This window comes from Epinephelus moara, chromosome 16 (genome assembly GCF_006386435.1).
Source record: "Epinephelus moara isolate mb chromosome 16, YSFRI_EMoa_1.0, whole genome shotgun sequence".
NCBI classification, from domain to species: domain Eukaryota; kingdom Metazoa; phylum Chordata; class Actinopteri; order Perciformes; family Serranidae; genus Epinephelus; species Epinephelus moara.
The window spans coordinates 1,560,665-1,585,093 of NC_065521.1; the positions used below are offsets into that span (position 1 = coordinate 1,560,665).

A 24,429-nucleotide genomic window follows, 5' to 3' on the forward strand; every position below is an offset into this window, starting at 1 on the left:
TGCCTGTTTTTCCAGCTGCTTTTATGGCACCAAAGGTGGGTGGTTTTTAGGGACCCATGGATATTTTTCCAGCATCTTTTTGGGGCACCAAACGTGGGTGTTTTTTGTGGGCGCAGTAGCTGTTTTTCCAGCAGGTTTTTAGGCCCCAAACATGGGTGTTTCCTAACAACCTGTGGGTGTTTTTCCAGTGTTGTTTTTTTTAGAAACGAAATAAGGTCAAGGACACATTCCTGTTTTTCCAGTAGATTTTTAGGCTCCAATCATGGGTGTTTCGTGCCAACCTGTTGCTGTTTTTCCCGCCAATTTTAAGGCACCAATTTTGGGTGTTATTTCAGCAACTTGTGGCTGTTTTTCCAGCAGGTTTTAAGGCCATAAATGTAGGTGCTTTTTAGTGACCCATTGCTGTTTTTTCTGCTGCTTTTTAGCCACAAGGGTGTTTTTTAGGGACCTGTCACTATTTTTCCATGATCCTTTCCTTACCATAACCAAGTGATGTTTGTGCCTAAACCTAATCAAATATTAACTGGAACATTGTTGCAATGTGAAGTTTGAAAGTATCCGCTACATAATAGTGTGCATCAACATATTTTCAGGTAATTGGGTTCCATATAAAATTAATCTTCAGAGATTCGGATAAAAAATTCCAACCATTAAGAGATTCATGAAGCAACAATGTCACGCATACTCTATAATAACAGCTTCTCAAATGTGCAAGATTTGTTGCTTTAACTGTTTATTTTTAATTTTACACTGATTATCTGAGGTTTGAACTAATGGTCGAACAAAACAAGACATTTAAAGGTATCATGTTGGGTTAGGGGAACTTGTTCTGGGCATTTGTCGGACTAAATGATTAATTAATGAATAAAAAACTGCCACTGTAGTGAGAATATTTCAGCCTGTGAGTATTAATACTTGAAGAAGACCTACACAGTGTAAACCAGCTGCTTGCGTGTCTCTTAATAAAATGAACTGAAATGAGAAAACATGGTGACTTACCAGCTACCTCCAGCTGTTTAAAGTTTGTGTGTAAATTCAAAGAGGACGCTTCCACCTCACTCTGCACCAGCCGACTCCTTCCAAAAAATGCAGGTCAGAAAGAAAGACGCACTCTGACGCTTCAGCTCCCTCGGTCTCACAGAGAGGAGCACTCTGAGGAATCTGGGAGCTCCATGACAGAAGATCTGCCGCCTCCTCCTCCTCCTCCTCCCAGTATGAACACAGACACACTCCACCTTGTGCTGCGGAGGAGATTTCCTCAGGGATTATAAAGGGGGATTTGAGTTGAGGGGGAGGAGTCATTGTCCTGCGCGGCGTCCTTGCTGTAATCTAGTGTTTGGGCTCTAAGTTGCTGCCTGCAGAGCCGCCGGGGCTGCTGGGAAAGTAAAATGAACGGGACTGGAAAACAACAACAGCTCCCAGTTTGTCACACGGTACACAGATAAAAGATTCGGGTCAAAAGTGCAGCACGACTATTTTCTGCTGCCAGAGACCAGTGTGCCTGGAAACAAAGCTGGACTGTTGGAGACAGCTGTGATGTAGCGAGTCATCACCGTGTTTCCAGCTGAGTTATAGTCCCCAGATGTGAGTGTTTTTAGGGACCTGTTGCTGCGGGGATGCTGCCATGAAAAGCGTTTGATTTCTACTGAGTCATCGCTGCCTTTCCTGCCAGATGTTGCCATGAAAAGCTGCTGTTTTTTGTTTTTTTTTACCAAGATATCGTTACTTTTCCTTCCAGGATAGTGCCACGAAAAGCACTTGTTCCTACCGAGACATTGCTGTGTTTCCTACAGTGCCACAAAAAGCAATTGGATTTTCCTGAGACATCCCTGTGTTTCCTGCTGGCATAGCTGCATGAAAAGCGGTTGTTTTTTACAGATCTATCACTGTGTTTTCTGTCAGGATAGTGGCATGAAAATCTGTGTCTCTTACTTAGACATCGCTGTGTTTCCCTCTGAGATACTGCCACAAATGTGGCTGTTTCTACCGAGACATTGCTGCGTTTCCTATAGTGCCACAAAAAGCAACTGGATTTTGCTGAGACATCCCTGTGTTTCCTGCTGGCATAGCCGCATGAAAAGCAATTATTTTGTACAAACACATTAATGTGGTTCCTGCCCACACAGTTGTTTTTTTAAACAAGATACTGCTGCATTTCCAGCAGGGATTGTGCCCCGAAAACTTAGCATTTTCAGCCGAAACATGAACCTTTCCAGCAATAACCAAGTCGTTTTTGTGCCTAAACATTATCACAAATTACACAGTGTTGCTGAAATGTTAAGTTTTAAGATTTATGTGCAGAAATGCGCTCGTTTTTCACTGAGTCATCGCGGCGTTTACTGCTGGCATAGCAGCATGAAATGCTTTTCTTTATCGAGACACTGCTGTGTTTCCAGCGGGTATTTCAAGCCGAAACATTATTATTTTCTAACCTAAACATAAGTTCACCAGCTAACATTTGAAAAACAGCAAGAGGATATTAAAGTTTTAACTTCCTTTAAAGTCGGACTTTGCAGCCAAATTTCAATCTCGATGTCTCAGTGTCTGTTTCAGAGCTCTGATGTTACATTTTGTCTTCTCACACTTGGCTCTGACCGTCAGATTTCGGTTCAGGAGCCACAGTTACTGGTTTGGCCCTGTTATCAGCCTGGTATCTGATCCTTCTGTTCTCCGCACATTCCATCACGACTCCACGTTTCACAACCCTGTTTTTCTGCTGAAGATCGACTTCAGTGTTCTTGTCAGGAAACACAGCGCAGACAGGAATGTTTGGCGCGGGCCCACGTCTGTTTTGAGAGATACCAGCCAACGTCAGGCCGACAGGGGAGAAGGAGGGAGGCCGGCACGGAGAGGTGAAACTCCTCCGCCAGGGAGGAGACGCTGCTGACTGTTTAAATATAAATCATGTGTGTTTGAAGAGGAGTCACTGAGTCAAGGTGTGACTTCACTCCTCCGTTAACTGACTTTAAATCACCTTAAATGTTCACTGAAGGACAGAGGAACTCTCAACAACGCAAACAAACCACCGTCCTGCAGAACACAAGTGATGTCAGCACCAAACTGATACTCAGATGGGAGAAACCCAACCAGCAGCAGCTGAGGGGCCGACGTGACCCCGCTGAGCTCCAAACACGAGCACACAATAGAAAGTGCCGGCGTCATCACAGCTGGGCTTATCGGTGCGTCACCGCTGCACCGGCGACAAAAAACACCCCGAGAGGAGGAGAGGAAAATGTGTCACACCTAAGGCCTCATAAATTCATACTTAAGACGACTAAGTGACTTTAGAGACCTGGGGCCAGTTGCATAAAACACCTTAAGTTAAAAGTCCTTGTTAAGGTTTCCTCGAAATAAAGTAAGTCTTAAGTCTTCTTCTTAAGGTTTCCGTAAAGTATTTATGGTATTCTCCTTGTCTTGGTCTTATACTTAAGGAATACTTAGACCACTGCACAAAAGACCTTAAGTTACAAGTCCTTGTTAAGGTTCCCTCGAAATAACATAAGTCTTGTTCTTAAGGTTTCCTTAAAGTGTTCACTTAAGTATTTCTGGTTTTCTCCTTGTCTTAGTCTTATACTTAAGGAATCCTTAGACCACTGCACAAAACACCTGAAGTTAAAAGTCCTTGTTAAGGTTCCCTCAAAATAAAATAAGTCCTCTTCTTTAGGTTTCCTTAAAGTGTTCACTTAAGTATTTATGGTATTCTCCTTGTCTTGGTCTTATACTTAAGGAATCCTTAGACCACTGCACAAAAGACCTTAAGTTAAAAGTCCTTGTTAAGGTTCCCTCAAAATAAAATAAGTCCTCTTCTTAAGGTTTCCTTAAAGTGTTCACTTAAGTATTTATGGTATTCTCCTTGTCTTGGTCTTATCCTTAAGGAATCCTTAGACCGTTGCACAAAACACCTTAAGTTACAAGTCCTTGTTAAGGTTCCCTCAAAATAAAATAAGTCTTGTTCTTAAGGTTTCCTTAAAGTGTTCACTTAAGTATTTATGGTATTCTCCTTGTCTTGGTCTTATACTTAAGGAATCCTTAGACCGTTGCACAAAAGACCTTAGCAACCAAAGCAAGGTAAAGGTTAAAAAAAACAAACTTATGGTCCCTCTGACTCTGTCTTAACTGCAACATGACCAAGTTTATGGTGATGAATGAAAAACTAAGACTAAAACCCCTCAGCTAAGGGGAAATTAATCCTTAAGTGTCATAGTTAAGGAGAAAATAGATTTTTGTGGTGATGATGTGATCTAAGGGCAGATTTTAAGCTTTTTAAAGGGTTTCTAAGGATTGTGACACAGCAACAATATTCAAAAATTGATTATTTTCCCATTAAAGCTGCTTTAACTTTACGGGGAAAAATCTTGCACATATATCTCATGACTCAAAGTGAGTTTTGATGCCTTTTTGAGTCTAGATGCCAAAAAATGAAGATTTAAGACATTTAAAATAATTCTCTTCATGCTTTCTCGCCTATGAATCTTTGTTCTCGGGCACAAACGTCGGTCATGCATCTTAAAAACTTAACAAAGGGTTAAATAACACTTGTTGCTCGTGGACGCTGACATGAATCACTGCAGGAACCTGTGCCAAAGCATCTCCAAAGACTTCACTTTACCTGCTCTAACATCTGCACATCCACGCTCAGGCTCCAGGAAACTCCTCAGGACTTGAACAACAGTGTCTTTGCACATTTACAGCTCATCCTTTATGAAACAAAAAGTGTCTCTGAACCTGTGTGAGTCATCCTGATGAAGGAAACCTGCCGTTATCTCAAACTCTCCTGATCTAATCCCACCGGTCAGGACACCAAATGATTGAATCAGAGGAGGTAAAGAGAGGAAGACAGACAGAGGAAGAGGAGGAGGGAAACAGGAAGTACCTGAGAGTGTAAATCTTCTCTTGTCTCCTCTACAAGTCAAACATGTCCAGAGCGAGGCAGCAGCAGCAGCAGCGCCCACTCTGTCTCCAAAGCCCCTGCAAACAATGAGCTCTGCTGATACGGCCTATCCCACTAAGCACTGTGGACTCACCTAGGCAACATGGGCCGTACCACTCCTCCTGCAAACAGGGGAGGGCGCCTGAGCCGAGGCAACTCTGAAGGCGACTCAGCGACCTCTCAGAGCTGCTGTTCAGTTGTCCTCTCTCAGCAGGACCCTGGTGTTCGCTCTGTGGAGCCCTCAGACGAACAGTCTCCAGCAGCAGCAGCAGGTAGCTGAAACACACGGTGCGCTCCACCTCTCCCTCCTGGTGACTCGACCCACTCTGCAAAGCTGAGCCCACGCCTGTGGCTTTGCAGCTAGTAATTGGATTCAGGCTCTAAGACTCTGTTGCCATTTGTCAGTGAGCATGTAATTCTGACAGGACAGGACATCAGTGACACATGTAGTGCGACAACAGGTTGTTCCTGCACAGAGGCCCGAGATAAACAAACAACAAACTTTGTTGACGATCTGTCCTCCTGGTTAAAGCTCGAGTTGATGAGTTTATATCATTGGATTGGAGAGAATGTGTTGATGGTTCTGTCTTTATTTAACCTCAATGTAAAAAGTGTGTGTGTAAATATATGTCGTAAAAATGTAAAATTATCTTGTTACAACATGAATATATGTCGTAAAAATGTAAAACTGTCTCGTTAAAGTATGAATATATCTCGTATAAATGTAAAATTATCTTGTTACAACATGAATATATCTCGTAAAAATGTAAAACTGTCTCGTTAAAGCATGAATATATCTCGTATAAATGTAAAATTATCTTGTTACAACATGAATATATGTCGTAAAAATGTAAAACTGTCTCGTTAAAGTATGAATATATCTCGTATAAAAGTAAAAAATTATCTTGTTACAACATGAATATATCGTAAAAATGTAAAACTGTCTCGTTAAAGCATGAATATATCTCGTATAAATGTAAAATTATCTTGTTACAACATGAATATATGTCGTAAAAATGTAAAACTGTCTCGTTAAAGTATGAATATATCTCGTATAAATGTAAAATTATCTTGTTACAACATGAATATATCGTAAAAATGTAAAACTGTCTCGTTAAAGTATGAATATATCTCGTATAAATGTAAAATGATCTTGTTGCAACATGAATATATCGTAAAAATGTAAAAATGTCTCGTTAAAGCGTGAATATATCTCGTATAAATGTAAAATTATCTTGTTACAACATGAATATATCTCGTATAAATGTAAAAAATATCTCATAACAACATGAATATATATCGCAAAAATGTAAAAATGTCTCGTCTGGTTAAAGCTCGAGTTGATGAGTTTATATCAATGGATTGGAGAGAATGTGTTGATGGTTCTGTCTTTATTTAACCTCTTAAAACTCTTAATTTTCCCCTTAATTGCTGTGAATCATTTAAGGGCCCTGACACTCCAAGCCTAAGGTCGTTGGCCTGGCTAACTAGCGTCAAGACGGTCTTCCTGTTTCCCTGTTTGAGGCGCAGGTCAGGTGCTCATGTTCCTGTCTCTAATCGTGCGGCCCTCTTTATGCCATGAGGAACGTCTACTTTGGGGTGACGAAGGACTCTCCAATCCGCCCAGTGTTTGTTACCACGGGTGCGCTCTGCCTGATAGCTGCAGTGATGTCACTCGTATCTCTCCTGTGGAGCCTGAGCTCGGTGGTGACCAATCAGACCATCAAGTTCCCGACAAAGATCTCCTCACTAAGAGTCTGTTACAGTTCAGTGTAACGGTGAGAATATTTGGTCCCACAGGACACAGACAGATAAACAGTAGGCCCAGGTGTCCACCAGGTGGAGCTACATCCACCAGAGGATCATGATGTGGACACTCAGAGCTGACACACTGCTACAACATGTTTCAGATGACTAACACTGACATGCTGCTGCACATGGTGATACTCTCAAGGTTTATATGTACATATTCCTGTCTCCCAGTAGCACCAGTAGAGTGCTGCTGGTTGGAGGTGCTGGTGAGGTTTGGTGTGTCAGTGTGAGACCAGCTGACAGAGGGGACTCCTCGTGTCTCATTTAGGGCTCGTTATCTGCGCTCTGAAACAACAGTGTCGGCTGCAGCGCCACAATACAGCCTTTTGTTTCAGCCTGAGGGGCAAACAAGCAGCGAGGGGCCCCTGTGAGGCCGTCAGCCTGGCCCCGCCTCAGAGGAGACACACACTTGGACTCAAAGATGAGCTGCTCTCTGTTGCTAAATGACAAAAGGTAAAGTGTTCTGTACCTTCGGACCACCAGGGTCAGGGTCTTGTGGGAACTCTTCACCAGGCAGATGGCCTCCTGACGGGAGCCGCTGAGGGGGACGGCGTTCACGCTCACCATTTCATCACCGACCTGGAGACACACTGCCGCCGCCACACTGCCCTCCTCCACCTGAACACACACACACACACACACACACACACACACACACACACACACATCACAACCAAGTCACCACACACACAAAGTGCCTCCAGCTGCAGGAGATCTAATGGCCACTAGATGGCGTCTCCTGCCTCTATGCCAGGGCTTCATTTGTCTTTGATGACTGCTGTTTGTTTGAGGTTTATTTGTGTATGTGTGGACGTTCAGAGTCACAGCAAATCTTCTGCTGTTTTTCTAACTGCTGCTATAAAGAAGTGACAAATTATTTTCTTGCAGCAGCCTCTAAGTACAACAGTGGTTTATGGTAAATAGATGAATAAAATAAAGAAATAAATAAAACAAAATGAAATAAAGTAAAATAAAATGAAATAAAATGAAATAACTAAAATGACATGAAATATTAAAAAATAAAATAAAACGCAATGACATGAAATAAATAAAATGAAATAAAACGAAATAAAATAACGTAAAATGAAATAATATGAAATAAAATATAAAAAATTTAAAGCGAAATAATTAAAATGACATGAAATATTTTTTTTTTAAAAAATGAAATAAAGTAAAATAAAATAGAATAAAATAAAATGAAATGAAATGAAACAAATAATATTCTCTGAGATTATAAAGTCATAAATTTGCAAGAAAAAAACTTAAACTTTTTGTGAGTGTGTGTGTGCCAAGAAACCAAATCGCTTTACTTTGCAATGTTGGATCAAGTCCTTGTAAAAACAAAAAAGTCTCGTTAATTTTTAAATTTCATCGCAGAAATTATGATTATTTTTTAGCGTAAATTTATGGCTTTAATCTCAGACATTGATTTTTTTTTCTTGTAAATTTGTAAATACATGTGCAGTGAAGAAAAGAACCTTTACACTACAGTATGCTGTTAAAGTACACAGGTACATGGCACTATAATCAGATTCAAGTTTACTGCCTCGTGGGCTCTCACAGGCGTCAGGCGAGTATTTGTCCTGGTGTTTTGGTGCATGAACACAGACAGGGAAGAGAAAACGCCGATAAAACAAACCAAACCACTGAGAGATAAAATGTTTCCATAAAGGAGGAACAACAACAGTTTCTATCAGCCATCCTTTCAGGTGGGTGCTATTTCATCCTCAGGTGGTGGCTGCAACCTGAGAGCTCTGATTAATATTTAAAGCCTGTAACCTGAGGTAGATGGAGGTGCACTGCTCCATGTGAGAGTCCGCACCGACAGGAGGTGGAGGAGGCTGCAGGTAAACACTGAATACACAAGGTCGAACCCTTGAGTTCTCTTGACCTTTAACCCTGCCGCTGCAGCTGACTGACCCAACTGGAGCGATGATATTAGAGTCCAAACTTTTACCCTCAAGTGTAAAACCTCGCACACTGGTGACGTCCAGTTCAAAAGCAGAGCTGCAGGGATGATTTGTTTCTCTGGGCCGTCCAATCACGCATTTAATACTTGCGTTTCCAACTGGTTCATTTCACTATTTTTCCAACATGAAACCAGATGTTCTCTGCTCCCAGCTCCTGTAACGTGAGGCTCTGAAGCTTCTCTTTATGGGACAGTAAATGGTGCTGGCATGAAACCACGTCTCACCTTGGTGATGACCAGAGGCTCTCTGTGCTCGCTGCCTCCCCTCAGGGTGAAGCCCCAGGGTGCTTTGCCTCGGAGCAGCACCTCCACCAGCTCCTCCTCCTCTCCCTCTCTCCTCTGCTGCTCGCTGCCTCTCCACATGTCCACCTCCCTCCACCACCTCATCCTTCCTGCTGACACTCTCAGGTGCTGTCTGCAGTCCATGGCGTCCATGTTGCCTCCTGGTCAGTGGGCTCCATCAACATCAGCTCACTATGAAACAGCCAATAATACGACAATAATTATAATATAGTTTATTTTGTTGTACAAAAATTCTTGCTTTAAAGTGAAAACATCCTGTTATAACATGAATATGTCTCATAAAAATGTCAGAATGTCTCATAAAAATGTCAGAATGTCTCTTTAAAGCGTGAATATATTCATGTTATAATGAGATATTTTTACATTTTTACAAAATATATTCATGCTATACTGAGTTTTTTTTTACTATTTTACAAGATCTCATAAAAATTAAAAAATGTCTAGTAAAAGCGTGAATATATCTCACCAAAATGTAAAAATATCTCATTATAGCATGAATATATCTTGTACAAATGTCAGAATGTCTCGTTAAAGCGTGAATATATTCATGTTGTAAATATATTCACGCTTTACAGTTTAATGAGATATATTCACGCTTTAACAAGACATTTTTACATTTTTACAATATTTAAAAATAAAAAAATGTCTTGTAAAATCATGAATATATCTCATTAAACTGTAAAAAAAAATCTCATTACAACATGAATGTATCTTGTACAAATGTAAAAATGTCTCAATAAAGCGTGAATATATCTCGTGAAAATGTCAGAATGTCTCTTTAAAGCGTGACTATATCCATGTTGTAATGAGATATTTTTACTTTTTTTTTTACACGAGATAAATTCATGTTATAATGAGATATTTTTTATTTATTTTTTTTCTCTCTTAGATCTCATAAAAATTAAAAATGTCTTGTTAAAGCGTGAATATATCTCGTAAAAATGTAAAAATATTTACACAAAATATCTTCAGATTTTGGACTGTTGGTTGGACAATACAATCTATCTGAATATTTCAACTTTTAATATTTTACCATTTTTAATAGATCAAAAAAAAAAGAAAAAAGATATTAAGCAAGAAAATAATGGAAAGATAATGAATAATGAAAACAATCTTTAGCTGCAGCTACAGAGGCATTTAACATGCATAAGAGAAGATCTTCTTTTAATTTGGCTTTTAATAATTCATATATTTATTTAGTATGTAATTATTGTTGTATCCAGCCTGAAGAATTACAACTTATTTAAATGAACCTGAAACACTTTCAAATTAAGTTAAATTAACTTTATTAAGCTGTAAAATACAAACAACGTCATGTAGCTGTCACAGAACATGCAGCAGATAATTATAACTCCTCAGCTCCTCTTACTGACCTGAAGGCGCTCCTCGAACAGGACAAACACACGGTGACGTGTCTCCAGCAGGTGTCTCGCGCTCCGTGTCTCCAGCAGGTGTCTCGCGCTCCGTGTCTCCAGCAGGTGTCTCGCGCTCTGTCTTAATTGATATGTTAATCATAATAACTTCATTTACCTCGTGTCTCTGACGGTCCAACAGCACCCTGCAGCTCCCTGACACCTCCGTCTGTTCTCCACCTTCATCACTTCATCACTTCGTCATCTCGTCTGCAATCAGTGATGTCACCGCGCCACCTGGCGGCCACGTGCGGCGCCGCTGAGTGGGCTGTGTGATGCCTTTCTTTCTTTCTTTCTTTCTTTCTTTCCTCAGCTGTGATATTGGGCTTTATAAATAATATTGATTGATTGAAACACTGCATGTTTGCATGTTTAGGTGCAGAAGAAAAGACCAGAAGGTAAATAATGTGTTTTATGTCTCTGCAGGGGCGAATAAATGCAGGAAAGAGGAAAGACAGGAAGAGGGACACAAAATAACTTGTGTATAGAGGAGATATAAAATGACAACAAACATGTGGCCACCACATGTAACACCATTGTCTTTTTGGTGGTTGTAAGACATCAAGGAGTGTTCGTAAGCTTCTATTTAATTATTTTATAGTATCAGGAATAATAGAGAGAAATTATTATTCTATTTTTATTTTATTTTTAATTTAAGAATAATAGAGAGAAATTATTATTCTATTTTTATTTTATTTTTAATTTAATTTAATTTAATTTAATAATTGTTGTGCCTGCTGCTCCACATCCAGCCCTCTAGGTGGCGGTAACGCGCCTGAAAGCCGGTTTGCCAGCCGCCATTCAACTCAAAGGAGAAGCGCGGTGCATTGTGGGGGATCCTCTCTGACGCTCTCTGCTGTTTATTTCTTGACAGTTAACGCGTCATTTCTCGTTATCAAAACGCTAAAATGCAAAACAGCGTCGACGTCAAATAAGTTTTCGATTCAAACAGAGACATTTCCGGCCGCAGCCGTCAGGACGGACTTCAAGATGGAGGCCGGTGAAGGTAACAGACGACTTATCCAGCTAGCTTAGCCACAGGATGCTAACGCTGCAGCTAACAGCTGCTAACGTAAATAAACGTGTGTCTGTGGTCTTTACCGTGACAGCGCTCCTCTGTGGATCCACCCACAGCTATAATGATGTTAGCTAAACCTCAGTCACCACGAAGACACGAGAAACAAAGCGGACACGCGCGAGCAGCGGAGAGTTTAGCCCTCTGAGAGCCGCAGACTGGAGACACATTACTGTGGGGAGGGGACACGGGGACTTTATGGACACACAGCAGGTCCACAGTGTGTGTCACATAGAGGTAGTTACATCACCTGAAAGCTGGACACCTGGAGGTTGATTTAAGATGTAGCTCAGTGCTGTGGGTCATTGTTTCCCGTCATGCATCTGTAATAAACACTGTGTTTTGGTGTCAGTGTGTGAAAGAGTGTACAGGGGCTGAGGACATTACAATGGGAGTATATGATTAAAAAATGGTCCAAATTCCCACATTAAGACACCAAGGCCGTGAGGAACACCGCAGGAAAATCCCTGCTGTCATTTAGGATCAAAAACTTTTGATATTTGGCGGATTCTGTTCTGGAAACTGCAGAGAAACCTCATTATTGACAATATAGCTATGAAAACCATCCATCCTCTGAATGCTGAAGGTCTCCAGGTTGTGTCTGTAAAGTTTCACACTCATTTCATTCAGATATCTTGAGGCCCTCTCCAGGAAGCCAGCACAACATGGTTGGGGCGGATGGATTCCTGAGGTCCTCTAGTTTCATGTGATCCCAGTATCTTCTCTGTAGCTTTAAACCTCAGCCACCTACAGCCTCTGAAAGTCAGGGGTGGGACCGGGCAGGTGTTCAGCAGTGTGACCATGTGCTCCTGTCTGCCAGGTGTCAGCAGCGCCACGCCCACGGAGGAGATGAACGGCGCAGGACACTTGATGGATTTCCTGGACGAGCCTTTTCCTGACGTGGGCACGTACGAAGACTTCCACACCATCGACTGGCTGAGGGAGAAGTCCAGAGACACGGACCGCCACCGCAAGGTTTGACCCGGTTTGACCTGGTTTGATATGAGTGCTGATGTTTGAAGAGTGGTTCATTAAGTCTTTAATTATCTGCTCGTCGTCCGTCCAACAGATCACCAGTAAGAGTAAAGAGTCCATCTGGGAGCTGATCAAGAGTCTGCTGGACGCCTGGTCAGGATGGGTGGTGATGCTGCTCATCGGGCTGCTCTCAGGTCAGTCAGGACCAAACTGATCCACGTCTGATCTCATCACGCTCAAGTTTCATCGTCATTCAGCACAAATTAGTTGTTGTCTCATAATGTCCCCTTTTCGTCTGATAATTGTGACGTGTGGTGCGTCCTGCAGGAACGCTGCCCGGCGTGAAAATGTAAAAAATTCTGGTTAAAGCGTGAATATATCTCGCCAAAATATAATTCTGGTTAAAGCGTGAATATATCTCGCCAAAATATAAAAATATCTCATAACATGAATATATCTCATACAAATGTAAAAATATTTTGTTATATGAATCTTGCAAAAATGTCTTGTTAAAGTGTGAATATATCTCGTAAAACTGCAAAAAAATCTCATAACATGACTATATCTCGGGGAAAAAATTATGTAAAAATATCTCATTGTGGCGTGAATGTATCTCGTAAAAAAAAAAGTAAAATATCTCATTATAACATGAATATATCTCGTANGTGATGCTGCTCATCGGGCTGCTCTCAGGTCAGTCAGGACCAAACTGATCCACGTCTGATCTCATCACGCTCAAGTTTCATCGTCATTCAGCACAAATTAGTTGTTGTCTCATAATGTCCCCTTTTCGTCTGATAATTGTGACGTGTGGTGCGTCCTGCAGGAACGCTGCCCGGCGTGAAAATGTAAAAATTTCTGGTTAAAGCGTGAATATATCTCGCCAAAATATAAAAATATCTCATAACATGAATATATCTCGTAAAAATGTAAGGATGTCTCATTAAAGCGTGAATATATCTTGTGAAAATGTAAAATTATGTCATAACATGAATATATCTCATACAAATGTAAAAATATTTTGTTATAATATGAATCTTGCAAAAATGTCTTGTTAAAGTGTGAATATATCTCGTAAAAATGCAAAAAAATCTCATAACATGACTATATCTCGGGAAAAAAATTATGTAAAAATATCTCATTGTGGCGTGAATGTATCTCGTAAAAAATGTAAAATATCTCATTATAACATGAATATATCTCGTAAAAATGTAAAAAATCTCATTATAACATGAATATATCTCGTAAAAATGCAAAAAAAAAAAAAAAAAAAATCGTTATAACATGAATATATCGTAAAAATCTAAATTATCTCATTACAACATGAATGCATCTCGTAAAAATATTTCAACATAACACGAATATATCTCGTAAAATATTTCATTATAATATGAATATATCTTGTGAAAACATTTCATTGTAACATGAATATATCTCGTAAAAATATTTCATTATAACGTGAATATATTGAGTAAAAATATTCCATTATAACGTGAATATATCTAGTAAAAATATTTCATTATAACATGAATATATCTCGCAAAAATATTTCATTATAACATGAATATATCTCGCAAAAATATTTCATTACAACATGAATGCATCTCGTAAAAATATTTCATTATAACGTGAATATATCTCGCAAAAATATTTCATTATAACATGAATATATCTCGTAAAAATATTTCATTATAACGTGAATATATCGAGTAAAAATATTCCATTATAACGTGAATATATCTAGTAAAAATATTTCATTATAATATGAATATATCGAGTAAAAATATTTCATTATAACGTGAATATATCTCGTAAAAATATTTCATTATAACATGAATGCATCTCGTAAAAATATTTCATCATAACACGAATATATCTCGTAAAATATTTCATTATAATATGAATATATCTCGTTAAAATATTTCATTATAACATGAATATATCTCGCAAAAATATTTCATTATAATATGAATATATCTCGTTAAAATATTTCATTATAACATGAATATATCTCGTAAAAATGTTTCATTATAACGTGAATATATCTTGTAAAAAAATTCCATTATAACGTGAATATATCTCGTAAAAATATTTCATTATAACATGAATATATCTTGTAAAAATATCTCATTTTAACATGAATATATCTCGTAAAAATATTTCATTACAACATGGATATATCTCGTAAAAATGTCTCATTATAATATGAATATATCTCGTAAAAATATCTCATTATAACATGAATATATCTCGCAAAAAAAATCTCATTATAACATGAATATATCTTGTAAAAATGTAACAACACAAAATTTGTTGTTGTCTCATAATGTCCCCTTTTCGTCTGATAATTGTGACGTGTGGTGCGTCCTGCAGGAACGCTGGCCGGCGTGATCGATCTGGCGGTGGACTGGATGACAGACCTGAAGGAGGGCGTGTGTCTGTCGGCCTTCTGGTACAGCCACGAGCAGTGCTGCTGGACGTCCAACGAGACCACCTTCGACGACCGAGACAAGTGTCCTCAGTGGCAGAAGTGGGCGGAGCTTATGACTGGCCATGCAGAGGTCAGACCAAAATATGACATCATCAGTTTGAGTTGACTTAATTAGTATCCTCTGTCCTTCCCCCCTCCGTCCTTCCTCCTCTCAGTTTTGTCCCTCCTTTCCTCCCTTCCTCCTTCCATCCTTCCTTTCTCTATCAATCATTCCTCCCTCCATCCATCCCTCCCTCCTTCTTCTTTTCTCTCTCCTCCCTTTTCCTTCATCTCTCCTTCCCTCCCCCCTTATTCCTTCCCCCTTTTCTCCTCTCTCCTTTGCCCCTTCTTTCCTCCCTTCCTCCTTCCATTCTTCCTTTCTCTATCATCTATCATTAATTGCTCCCTCCATCCATCCCTCCCTCTCTTTCTTTCCTGTCTCCTCCCTCCCTCTCTTTCCACTCTCTTTTTGTGAGGAGTCCTTTATGTCAACAGGAAGTAGCAGAAACGTGTGTGTGTGTGTCCAGAGGTCGTATGTTGTGACATNCTCTCCTTTGCCCCTTCTTTCCTCCCTTCCTCCTTCCATTCTTCCTTTCTCTATCATCTATCATTAATTGCTCCCTCCATCCATCCCTCCCTCTCCTTCTTTCCTGTCTCCTCCCTCCCTCTCCTTCTTTCCTCCCTCCCTCTCTTTCCACTCTCTTTTTGTGAGGAGTCCTTTATGTCAACAGGAAGTAGCAGAAACACGTGTGTGTGTGTGTCCAGAGGTCGTATGTTGTGACATCATCATGTTAACGTTAATGACATCACAGTGACGGCGGTATATGATCGTCTCCTCTCAGGGGGCGGGGGCGTACGTGTTGAACTACTTCCTGTACGTCCTGTGGGCGCTGCTGTTTTCCTTCCTGGCCGTGTCACTGGTTCGAGTCTTCGCTCCGTACGCCTGCGGCTCAGGGATCCCAGAGGTGAGAGGTCAAACACAGTCGCCGCAGTGACACGTCTCGCCGCCGCTCAGATAATAACGTCTGCGTTTGTGTGCAGATCAAGACGATCCTGAGCGGCTTCATCATCCGGGGCTACCTGGGGAAATGGACGCTGCTGATCAAGACAGTCACCCTGGTGCTGGCGGTGTCGTCGGGTCTCAGCCTGGGGAAGGAGGGTCCTCTGGTCCATGTGGCGTGTTGCTGCGGAAACCTCTTCTGCAGCCTCTTCTCCAAGTACAGCAAGAACGAGGGCAAACGCAGAGAGGTACGTGACGCCAGGATGAATCTCACAGTGTGTGGAGGCTTTACGATTTATTGTTTCCTATTAAAGTCAATCAAAGCTTTGTCTCCACGGAGGGACATGGGTTCATAAACATCGGTGTCTAAATTTGTATCTTGCTTGAAAAGGTATCGATACATCGTACATCGTCGTTATTTCGCCAATTTGTTTTTTTTAATTTACATTATTTACCTTTTTTATAATTCCTCATTTAAATAATTAAATGTACTTTAATTGTTCTCTTATGTTCTTGTTTAATTTTCCCATTTTTTATTTATTTGTGTATTTAATTTTTATTTTTATTATAATTATGTTTTTATTTATTTTAATCATATTCAAAACTTGTACATTTTTGCGATTATTTCTAATTTATTAATTTTTTTGTCTGTTTTAATTTAATGTAATTCTTTTGAATTTAATAATTAATTGATTTTAATTAATTATTATTGCATTTCTTTCTTTCTTTTTTTTTTTTTTAATTTTTTTATAGCATTTTTCTGAGGTTTATTTCTTACCACAGGTAAATAAATTAAAAAGTAGACTCAAACAGAAATACATTTTCAAAATTAATCAATGGCTGCATTTTTTTAAAAATTATGTTTTGGTCATTTAATGGCATGTTGATTTATTAATTTTTTTGTCTGTTTTAATTTAATGTAATTTTGAATTTAATAATTAATTGATTTTAGTTAATTATTATTGCATTTCTTTCTTTCTTTTTTATTTTTTTATTTTTTTATAGCATTTTTCTGAGATTTATTTCTTACCACAGGTAAATAAATTAAAAAGTAGACTCAAACAGAAATACATTTTCAAAATTAATCAATGGCTGCATTTTTTTTTTTAATTATGTTTGGTTCATTTAATGGCATGTTGATTTATTAATTGGAGTCATTTATTTGTTTTTATATATATATATATATTTATATGTATACACATACATACATATATACATTTATTTTTAAATTGATGTATTTATGTGTTTATTTATTTTTCATTTATTAATTTGTGTATTATTTTCCCCGATATATCTATATTATTTATTATTTTAGATAGATTTAACTTGATTTAATTATTTATTTTAATCATTTAAAAAAAAATATTTTTTGCAATTACTTCTAATTTATTTTAAATTATTTAATGGTACATTGATTTATTAATTAGAGTCATTTATTTATTTTTTATATATATTTACATTTATTTTTAAATTGATGTATTTACGCGTTTATTTTTTTCATTTATTAATTTGTGTATTATTTTCCCGATATATCTATATTATATTATAATTTTAATAGTAATATTATTGATAGATTTAACTTGATTCATTATTTATTTTAACAATTTTTAAAATTTTTATATTTTTGCTATTACTTCTAATTTATTTTAAATTATTTGTATTAATTGTATTAATTCTTTTAAATTTAATAATTAACTGATTTTAATTAATTATTATTGCATTTTTTAAAATATATATATTTTTTATTTGTTAGCATTTGTCCCCTAAATTTTTTCTTAAATTTATGTATTATCAAAGGTAAATAAATTAAAAAATAGACTAAAACAAAAATATCAATTTATGTTCCATTTTATAAATGAATCAATGGCTGCATTTATTTTTAAAATTATGTTTGGTACATTTAACGTCATATTGATTTATTAATTAGAGTCATTTATTTATTTTTTGTATATTTACATTTATTTTTAAATTTATTTTATTTTTTTTTCATTTATTATTTTTGTGTATTATTTTCCTGATATATCGCACATAGCCCTCATAACCACGTGTGTCGGCTATGATGTCTGAAATGCCTGTCGAGTGGTTTCACTAGCAGATGGTCAGGAAACACTTCTGACGCTGACCTCTGACCTTTCAGGTGTTATCAGCTGCAGCAGCAGCCGGCGTGTCGGTGGCCTTTGGAGCGCCTATTGGAGGAGTTCTGTTCAGCCTGGAAGAGGTTTGTTAGAAATCACCTGCTCTGTGTGTGTGTGTGTGCGTGTGCGTGTGTGCGTGTGCGTGTGCGTGTGTGTGTGTGTGCGCACGCGACCTGTGATCTCGTCTGTCACAATACCTGCTGGTGTCAGACGATACATCACCACAGAGATGATCATGATGAATGATGTCATTGTCATTTGAGCCCGTTTCGTATTGTGCTCTGACGACCCGTCTCTCTGCAGGTCAGTTACTACTTCCCTCTGAAGACTCTGTGGCGCTCCTTCTTCGCCGCCCTGGTCGCGGCCTTCACGCTGCGCTCCATCAACCCGTTTGGCAACAGCCGCCTGGTGCTGTTCTACGTGGAGTACCACACGCCGTGGTACATGGCCGAGCTGGTGCCGTTCATCCTGCTGGGCGTGTTCGGCGGCCTCTGGGGGACGCTCTTCATCCGGGCCAACATCGCCTGGTGCCGGCGCAGGAAGACCACCCAGCTGGGGAAGTACCCGGTGCTGGAGGTCATCGCCGTGACGGGGATCACCGCCGTGCTGGCGTACCCTAACCCGTATACCCGCCGCAGCACCAGCGAGCTCATCTCGGAGCTCTTCAACGACTGCGGCGCGCTGGAGTCGTCGCAGCTCTGCGATTACATCAACAACCCCAACATGAGTCGGCCGGTGGACGACATCCCAGACCGACCGGCGGGGCCCGGGGTCTACAACGCTCTGTGGCAACTCGCCCTCGCTCTCGTCTTCAAGATCGTCATCACCATCTTCACCTTCGGCATGAAGGTCAGTACGAGGAACACGTCTCTGCGTCAACAGAACAATGATGTCACACGTGTGGTTGAAATCTGACGTCCCTCTCGTCTCCGCTTCCTCTCCAGATCCCGTCAGGTCTCTTCATCCCCAGCATGGCGGTGGGAGCCATCGCAGGACGCATCGTGGGGATCGCCGTGGAGCAGATGGCGTACCACCACCACGACTGGATCATCTTCAAGAACTGGTGCCGGCCCGGCGCCGACTGTGTCACACCTGGACTGTATGCCATGGTGGGCGCCGCCGCCTGTCTGGGTGAGTTTAAACTGTTCACAGCTGATGATGTCGAAAATGTTGGCGTGCTGATTTCCAATAACTTGATGACGATAAGTGATTGCGTCTGTTCAGGCGGCGTGACCAGGATGACCGTGTCCCTGGTTGTCATCATGTTCGAGCTCACGGGTGGGTTGGAGTACATCGTCCCCCTGATGGCCGCCGCCGTCACCAGCAAGTGGGTGGCGGACGCCTTCGGGAAGGAGGGCATCTACGAGTCGCACATCCAGCTCAACGGGTATCCGTACCTGGACGTCAGGGACGAGTTCACCCACCGCACCCTCGCCACGGACGTGATGCGGCCCCGCAGGAACGACCCCCCTCTGGCCGTCCTCACGCAGGACACCACCACGGTGGAGGACGTGGAGACGCTGATCAAAGACACCGACTATAACGGGTTCCCCGTGGTCGTGTCCAGAGAGTCGGAGAGGCTCATCGGCTTCGTTCAGCGCCGTGACCTCACCCTCGCCATCAGTAAGTCGATTAAACCTGTTCAGCTCTGACGGCGCTCAGCTCGACTGTCATCAGGGCGCAGATTCATTTCCCAAGACGTTTTAGCAGACTCCTCCCCTTTCTCTCCGTCTACAGAGAACGCCCGTCAGAAGCAGGACGGCGTGGTGAGCAGCTCTGTGGTCTACTTCACCGAGGACGCGCCGCAGCTGCCGGCCAGCAACCCGCAGCCGCTGAAGCTGCGCCGCATCCTGAACCTCAGCCCCTTCACCGTCACCGACCACACACCCATGGAGACGGTGGTGGACATCTTCCGCAAGCTGGGCCTCCGCCAGTGTCTCGTCACCAGGAGCGGGTAAGAACGAAGAAGCCACAAATATAAAACTTAAGAATAACATAGTGTCGTTGTTGTTGTTGTTGAATAAACTCAAAATATGGTGATTTAAATGTAAATGAAAATTTCACCAGTAAACATTTGTAGGCGAAGGATGGAAACATTTATTGATCTTAAACCATTTGTTTGTTTCATTATTTCATTATTTAAAATGCCAGAAAATAGTGAAAGACCTGAGGTGTACGGAAAACGCCAAAATAAGAAAAAATATTAATCACTAAATCAGTAAATTAAAATGTCATTAAATGTTCCAGAAATATTAAAAATAAATGTTTGCATAATTAATTGATAAATGTGACATAAATTAGCTTTATTATTTGTAATTCTTTATTTAAATTAATTAAATAAAATGTTTTGTTGTTCTTTTACTTTTCTCTTTAATTTTACCATTTATTTAATTATTTTTTGTTATTATATTCAACTTAATTATTTATTTTTATTCATTTTTCACATTTATATATTTTTGCCTTTTTTTTTCTTTTAAATTATTTTTTTATTAGTTCTTTTAAATTTGATGAATAATTTTAATTAATTTTTAAATATATTTCTTTTGCATTCTTATTTATTTTTTCAAATGTATTTATTAGCAAGGTTAATAGATTAAAAAGTAAATTAAAACAAATATTAATTTATGGCACATTTTATCACTTCATTCATCCTTACATTTATTTTCAATACTATTGTTTATACATCAAGTGCTATATTATTTTATTCATAATGTAATTTATTCATTTTTATTTATTTAAATTGATGTTATTAATTTATTCATATATATGATTTAAACATTTTGTCAGTTAGTTAATGACTACATTTATTTTTAATATTATTTGTGGAACATTTGATTGTTATTAATTTATTTATGGAGTCATTTATTTATTTCTATTTATTTTAAATGTATTTATTTATGCAATATATTATTTCTTAGTTTTTCTAAATTTATTTATACATGTATTTATTCCCATATTATTTTCCCTCAATTATTCCCTTAATTATGAAAAAGCAAATTATCACAGAAATATCAAATTTATGTGAAATGTTATCAATTAATTAATGCCTACATTTAATTTTGAATTTCTTGGTACATTTAATGGCGTCTCGATTTATTTATGGAGCTAGTTATTTATGTTGTTTGTTTTTTTTTATTAACCTTTGAATGTATTTATTTCATATTTACTTCTTTTTGTCATGAACTGATCTTTGTATGATTTCATGTCTGTTCAGGCGCCTCCTGGGCATCATCACCAAGAAGGACGTCCTGCGCCACATGGCTCAGATGATGAACCAGGATCCAGAGTCCATCATGTTCAACTAGCAGACGAGAGACGTGCTTCACTCGTGCGACGGTGTAAATAGGTGAAAGTGGTGCGACGCTACTGTACTGCAACCTGTGATTAATAAGCCCCTCCCACCTCCTGACAGGCAAGTCCTCACCCACCTGTAGTGACCACAGCTCCGCGTGTGCTCAGTGTGACTGCGCTGGAGGAACTGACTTCAGCTAAAACGTTCATGGCTTCAACATTTCAGACCCTCAGACCTTTTATTGTTTGCAGACTGAAAACAGAAAACAGAAAAAGTCTTTAACACTTCTTTACGGAGGACAAAAATTACTCGAGTATCAATGAATAAATAAATGTAAAAATAAAACCAGAAATAATTAAAGAAATATGGGAATAAAAAAAAAAAAATGAATGAAATAATTACAGAAATAAATGAATGCATGAATAAGTAAAACTTGATAATTTACATTTAAAAACAAAAATTAATGACTTTAAAATTAATTATTATTTATTAAATTAATACATTTTACATTAACAAGTACAATTACATTTTGTAGTTTCTGTATTTTTTGTCGTCTTTTTATTTATTCTTTTATTGAGTTTATTTCTGTATTTATTTTGTATTTACTTCAGCATGTATTATTTTATTTATTAGTTTCCATATTTATTTATTTTTTTATTCCTGTATTTACTTGTTTATTGATATTCTTTGTCCTCCATATTTCCTTACAATCATTATCTGAAAACACATGGCATGTTGTCATAGAAAAAACTGTAGAGCTGATCGGGAGGTTGAGTATCAATAAATACATAAATATATAAATAAAAAAAGGAATAATTAAATAAATATGGAAATAAATACATTAAAGAATAAATAAATACCAAAATAAATAAATAAATGCAGTTGAAATTCTAAAAAATTAATGATTAAATTTATTTCTACGTTTTTGTACCACTACGTTTAGTTGCTTATGTACTTTTCTGTTTTATATATATTTTGCATTTGTTTATTTCTGTATTTATTTATTCTTTTACTTATTAATTATTCCTGTATTTATTAATTTATTGATACTTTTTGTCCTCCATATTTCCGTACTATGGTCATCAGAAAACACAGCGCATGTCTCTAACAGTGCGGAGAGTTTAGCTTCGTTAACGTTCAGAGTGCCAAACTCTGGTTCTTCAGTTTCAACAGTGTCGTGATCAACACTCACACTCGTTGGTTTAGTGCTGCTCGTTTAATTAACACATTTAGAAAGCCTGAAAGCTTGAAAGCATGATGAAGAAGTATTTATAACCTGAAGACGAAGTCGTGGGCAAGTGTGAGGACGTGTCAGTGAGTTGCTCTTGTAGGAAATTAATTTGACACTAAGCGTGTCTGGTCAAACAGAAACTGGACGTATGGAATATCATCTCAGTCAGAAAAAGGTGTGTTTGAAAATAACCTTACATTTCAAAAGAGGTGTAAGGGATTAATTATTAAAATTGTTGCCCATTCATTTTGAGTTTGAGGAAATAAATAGGGGGAAAATGCGAAGGGAAAATAATACATAGATAACTGACTCCATAAATAAATTGACTGAACTTAAGAGATTTTTAAATATACGATACGATATATATTGTGTATCGTGAGATTTTTAAATATACGATACGATATATATTGTGTATCGTGATATAGCCGAAAAATATCGTGATATATATGTTGTGTATCGCGATGTAGTCTAAAAATATTGTGATATATATATTGTATGTCATTGATATAGTCTAAAAATATTGTGATATATATTGTGTATCGCGATATAGCCTAAAAAATTGCGACATTATTTTTGCGACCACTTCTACTGTAAATATAATAAATATAACAACTTTCACATAATACAAAAAATTAGAAATTTAAAGTCATAAAAATATTTTGCAGTTATAGAACAGATCTGCAAACACACAAATTCCAAAAATTAAGAAAAAGATTTCGTGTGCGTAAAATGCACATGCACAAACATAGAATTGAGATTTAGAAATAAAAGCTGGATTCACAAATATCCTTTTGAAAATTGTAAATGTTTATAAGATATTCTCAATTTTTTCTTATTTATTTGTTAATTAAACGTATTTAGATGTTTTTAACAGGTGGAATTTGTTTGTGTACGGAGACAGATTTGTGACAATCAGTGTGTTAATGTGTAAATATAAAACAATTTCCACAAAAGATTCGTAAACTCACAACATTTTTTTGCAGATATAAAACGAATGTGAAAACACGTGAACAAAACATCGGTCGCTGTATTGGCCATCTATCGGCTCATGCCAATATGCGAGTATCTCTAAAAAGGACAAAACTCTACTTCACGCACACCTTTTTGTGAATGACATCATATTCTTGGTTTGGCCTCAAAATCTGCATTTAAGATGAAAATCAATGAAAAGTGCAGAATTTCGTTGAAATCTTCAAATCTTTTTTTTTGTGATAAATGGTACTTTAAAACAATGGGACCACGACCATGAGCTCGAAGGTGTTGTTCAGCGTCACTGAACCCTGACGTGAAACTGTAACGTTGATTTTATTGACTGACGCACTTTGTGTTCGGGCACACGTTTGTTTTGCTGCCATATTTATATGTTTTTATTTTGACTTGTGAGTGGAGCCACTTGATTCTGTTACTCCGACCCGAAGGTACAAACTGACACTAACTGCAGCAGCCGGCGTTTATTTAATGTGTCAAAAGGTTTCAAGGAGCCTTAAATGTGTGATAATGGTGAAACTTTAGGGTTAATTGCTCATTAATATAATTTATAACACATTGATCTGTGAAGCTGGATCGTTATCGTCGTGACAACAGACCTCATTAAGCAGTTTGGCCAATTTGTTGCAATGGTTACATTAATGCAATCACGGCTGGCAGTTTTTAGCGCCACCTGCACACTAATATTCCACTAATATTCCAAATATGATAATATTCTGAATTTTATGGAGGATAGAAGTTTCAAAAATCAAAAATAAATTAATAAATGACTCAATAAATCAATTGAAAAGAGATAAAATGCACCAGAATAATATTAAAAACAAACCTAGGCATTTTT

At 38.3% G+C, this 24,429-nt stretch overlaps 2 protein-coding genes across 5 annotated transcripts in view; one reads left to right on the forward strand and one right to left on the reverse strand.

Moving 5' to 3' along the window:
- The window catches only part of LOC126402713 (protein Shroom2-like), a 29,750-nt gene extending 18,907 nt beyond the window's left edge, over positions 1–10,843 (reverse strand). Inside the window, exons 1-3 of the mRNA XM_050064907.1 lie at positions 10,388–10,843; positions 8,937–9,185; positions 7,212–7,360 (exon numbers count right to left, since the gene is read on the reverse strand). Coding sequence (XP_049920864.1) covers positions 7,212–7,360; positions 8,937–9,146 — 359 coding nt within the window. The 5' untranslated portion in view covers positions 9,147–9,185; positions 10,388–10,843. The remainder of the gene's footprint in view (positions 1–7,211; positions 7,361–8,936; positions 9,186–10,387) is intronic.
- A 400-nt stretch (positions 10,844–11,243) lies between these two features.
- LOC126402715 (H(+)/Cl(-) exchange transporter 4) lies at positions 11,244–22,986 on the forward strand. 4 transcript variants are annotated; one of them, XM_050064911.1, is made up of 12 exons: positions 11,244–11,432; positions 12,322–12,476; positions 12,571–12,670; positions 14,850–15,037; positions 15,789–15,911; positions 15,988–16,194; positions 18,084–18,164; positions 18,385–18,930; positions 19,026–19,212; positions 19,306–19,704; positions 19,819–20,035; positions 21,296–22,986. In XM_050064911.1, exons 1-12 carry the CDS (start codon positions 11,417–11,419, stop codon positions 21,384–21,386), a joined length of 2,310 nt encoding a protein of 769 aa, XP_049920868.1. In that variant the 5' UTR covers positions 11,244–11,416; the 3' UTR covers positions 21,387–22,986. The 4 variants fall into 4 exon arrangements, with proteins under 4 accessions (XP_049920868.1, XP_049920869.1, XP_049920867.1 ...); XM_050064912.1 differs by lacking the exon at positions 11,244–11,432 and adding an exon at positions 11,439–11,738; XM_050064910.1 differs by lacking the exon at positions 11,244–11,432 and having other exon boundaries at positions 11,439–12,476.
- Positions 22,987–24,429: the final 1,443 nt, after the last annotated feature.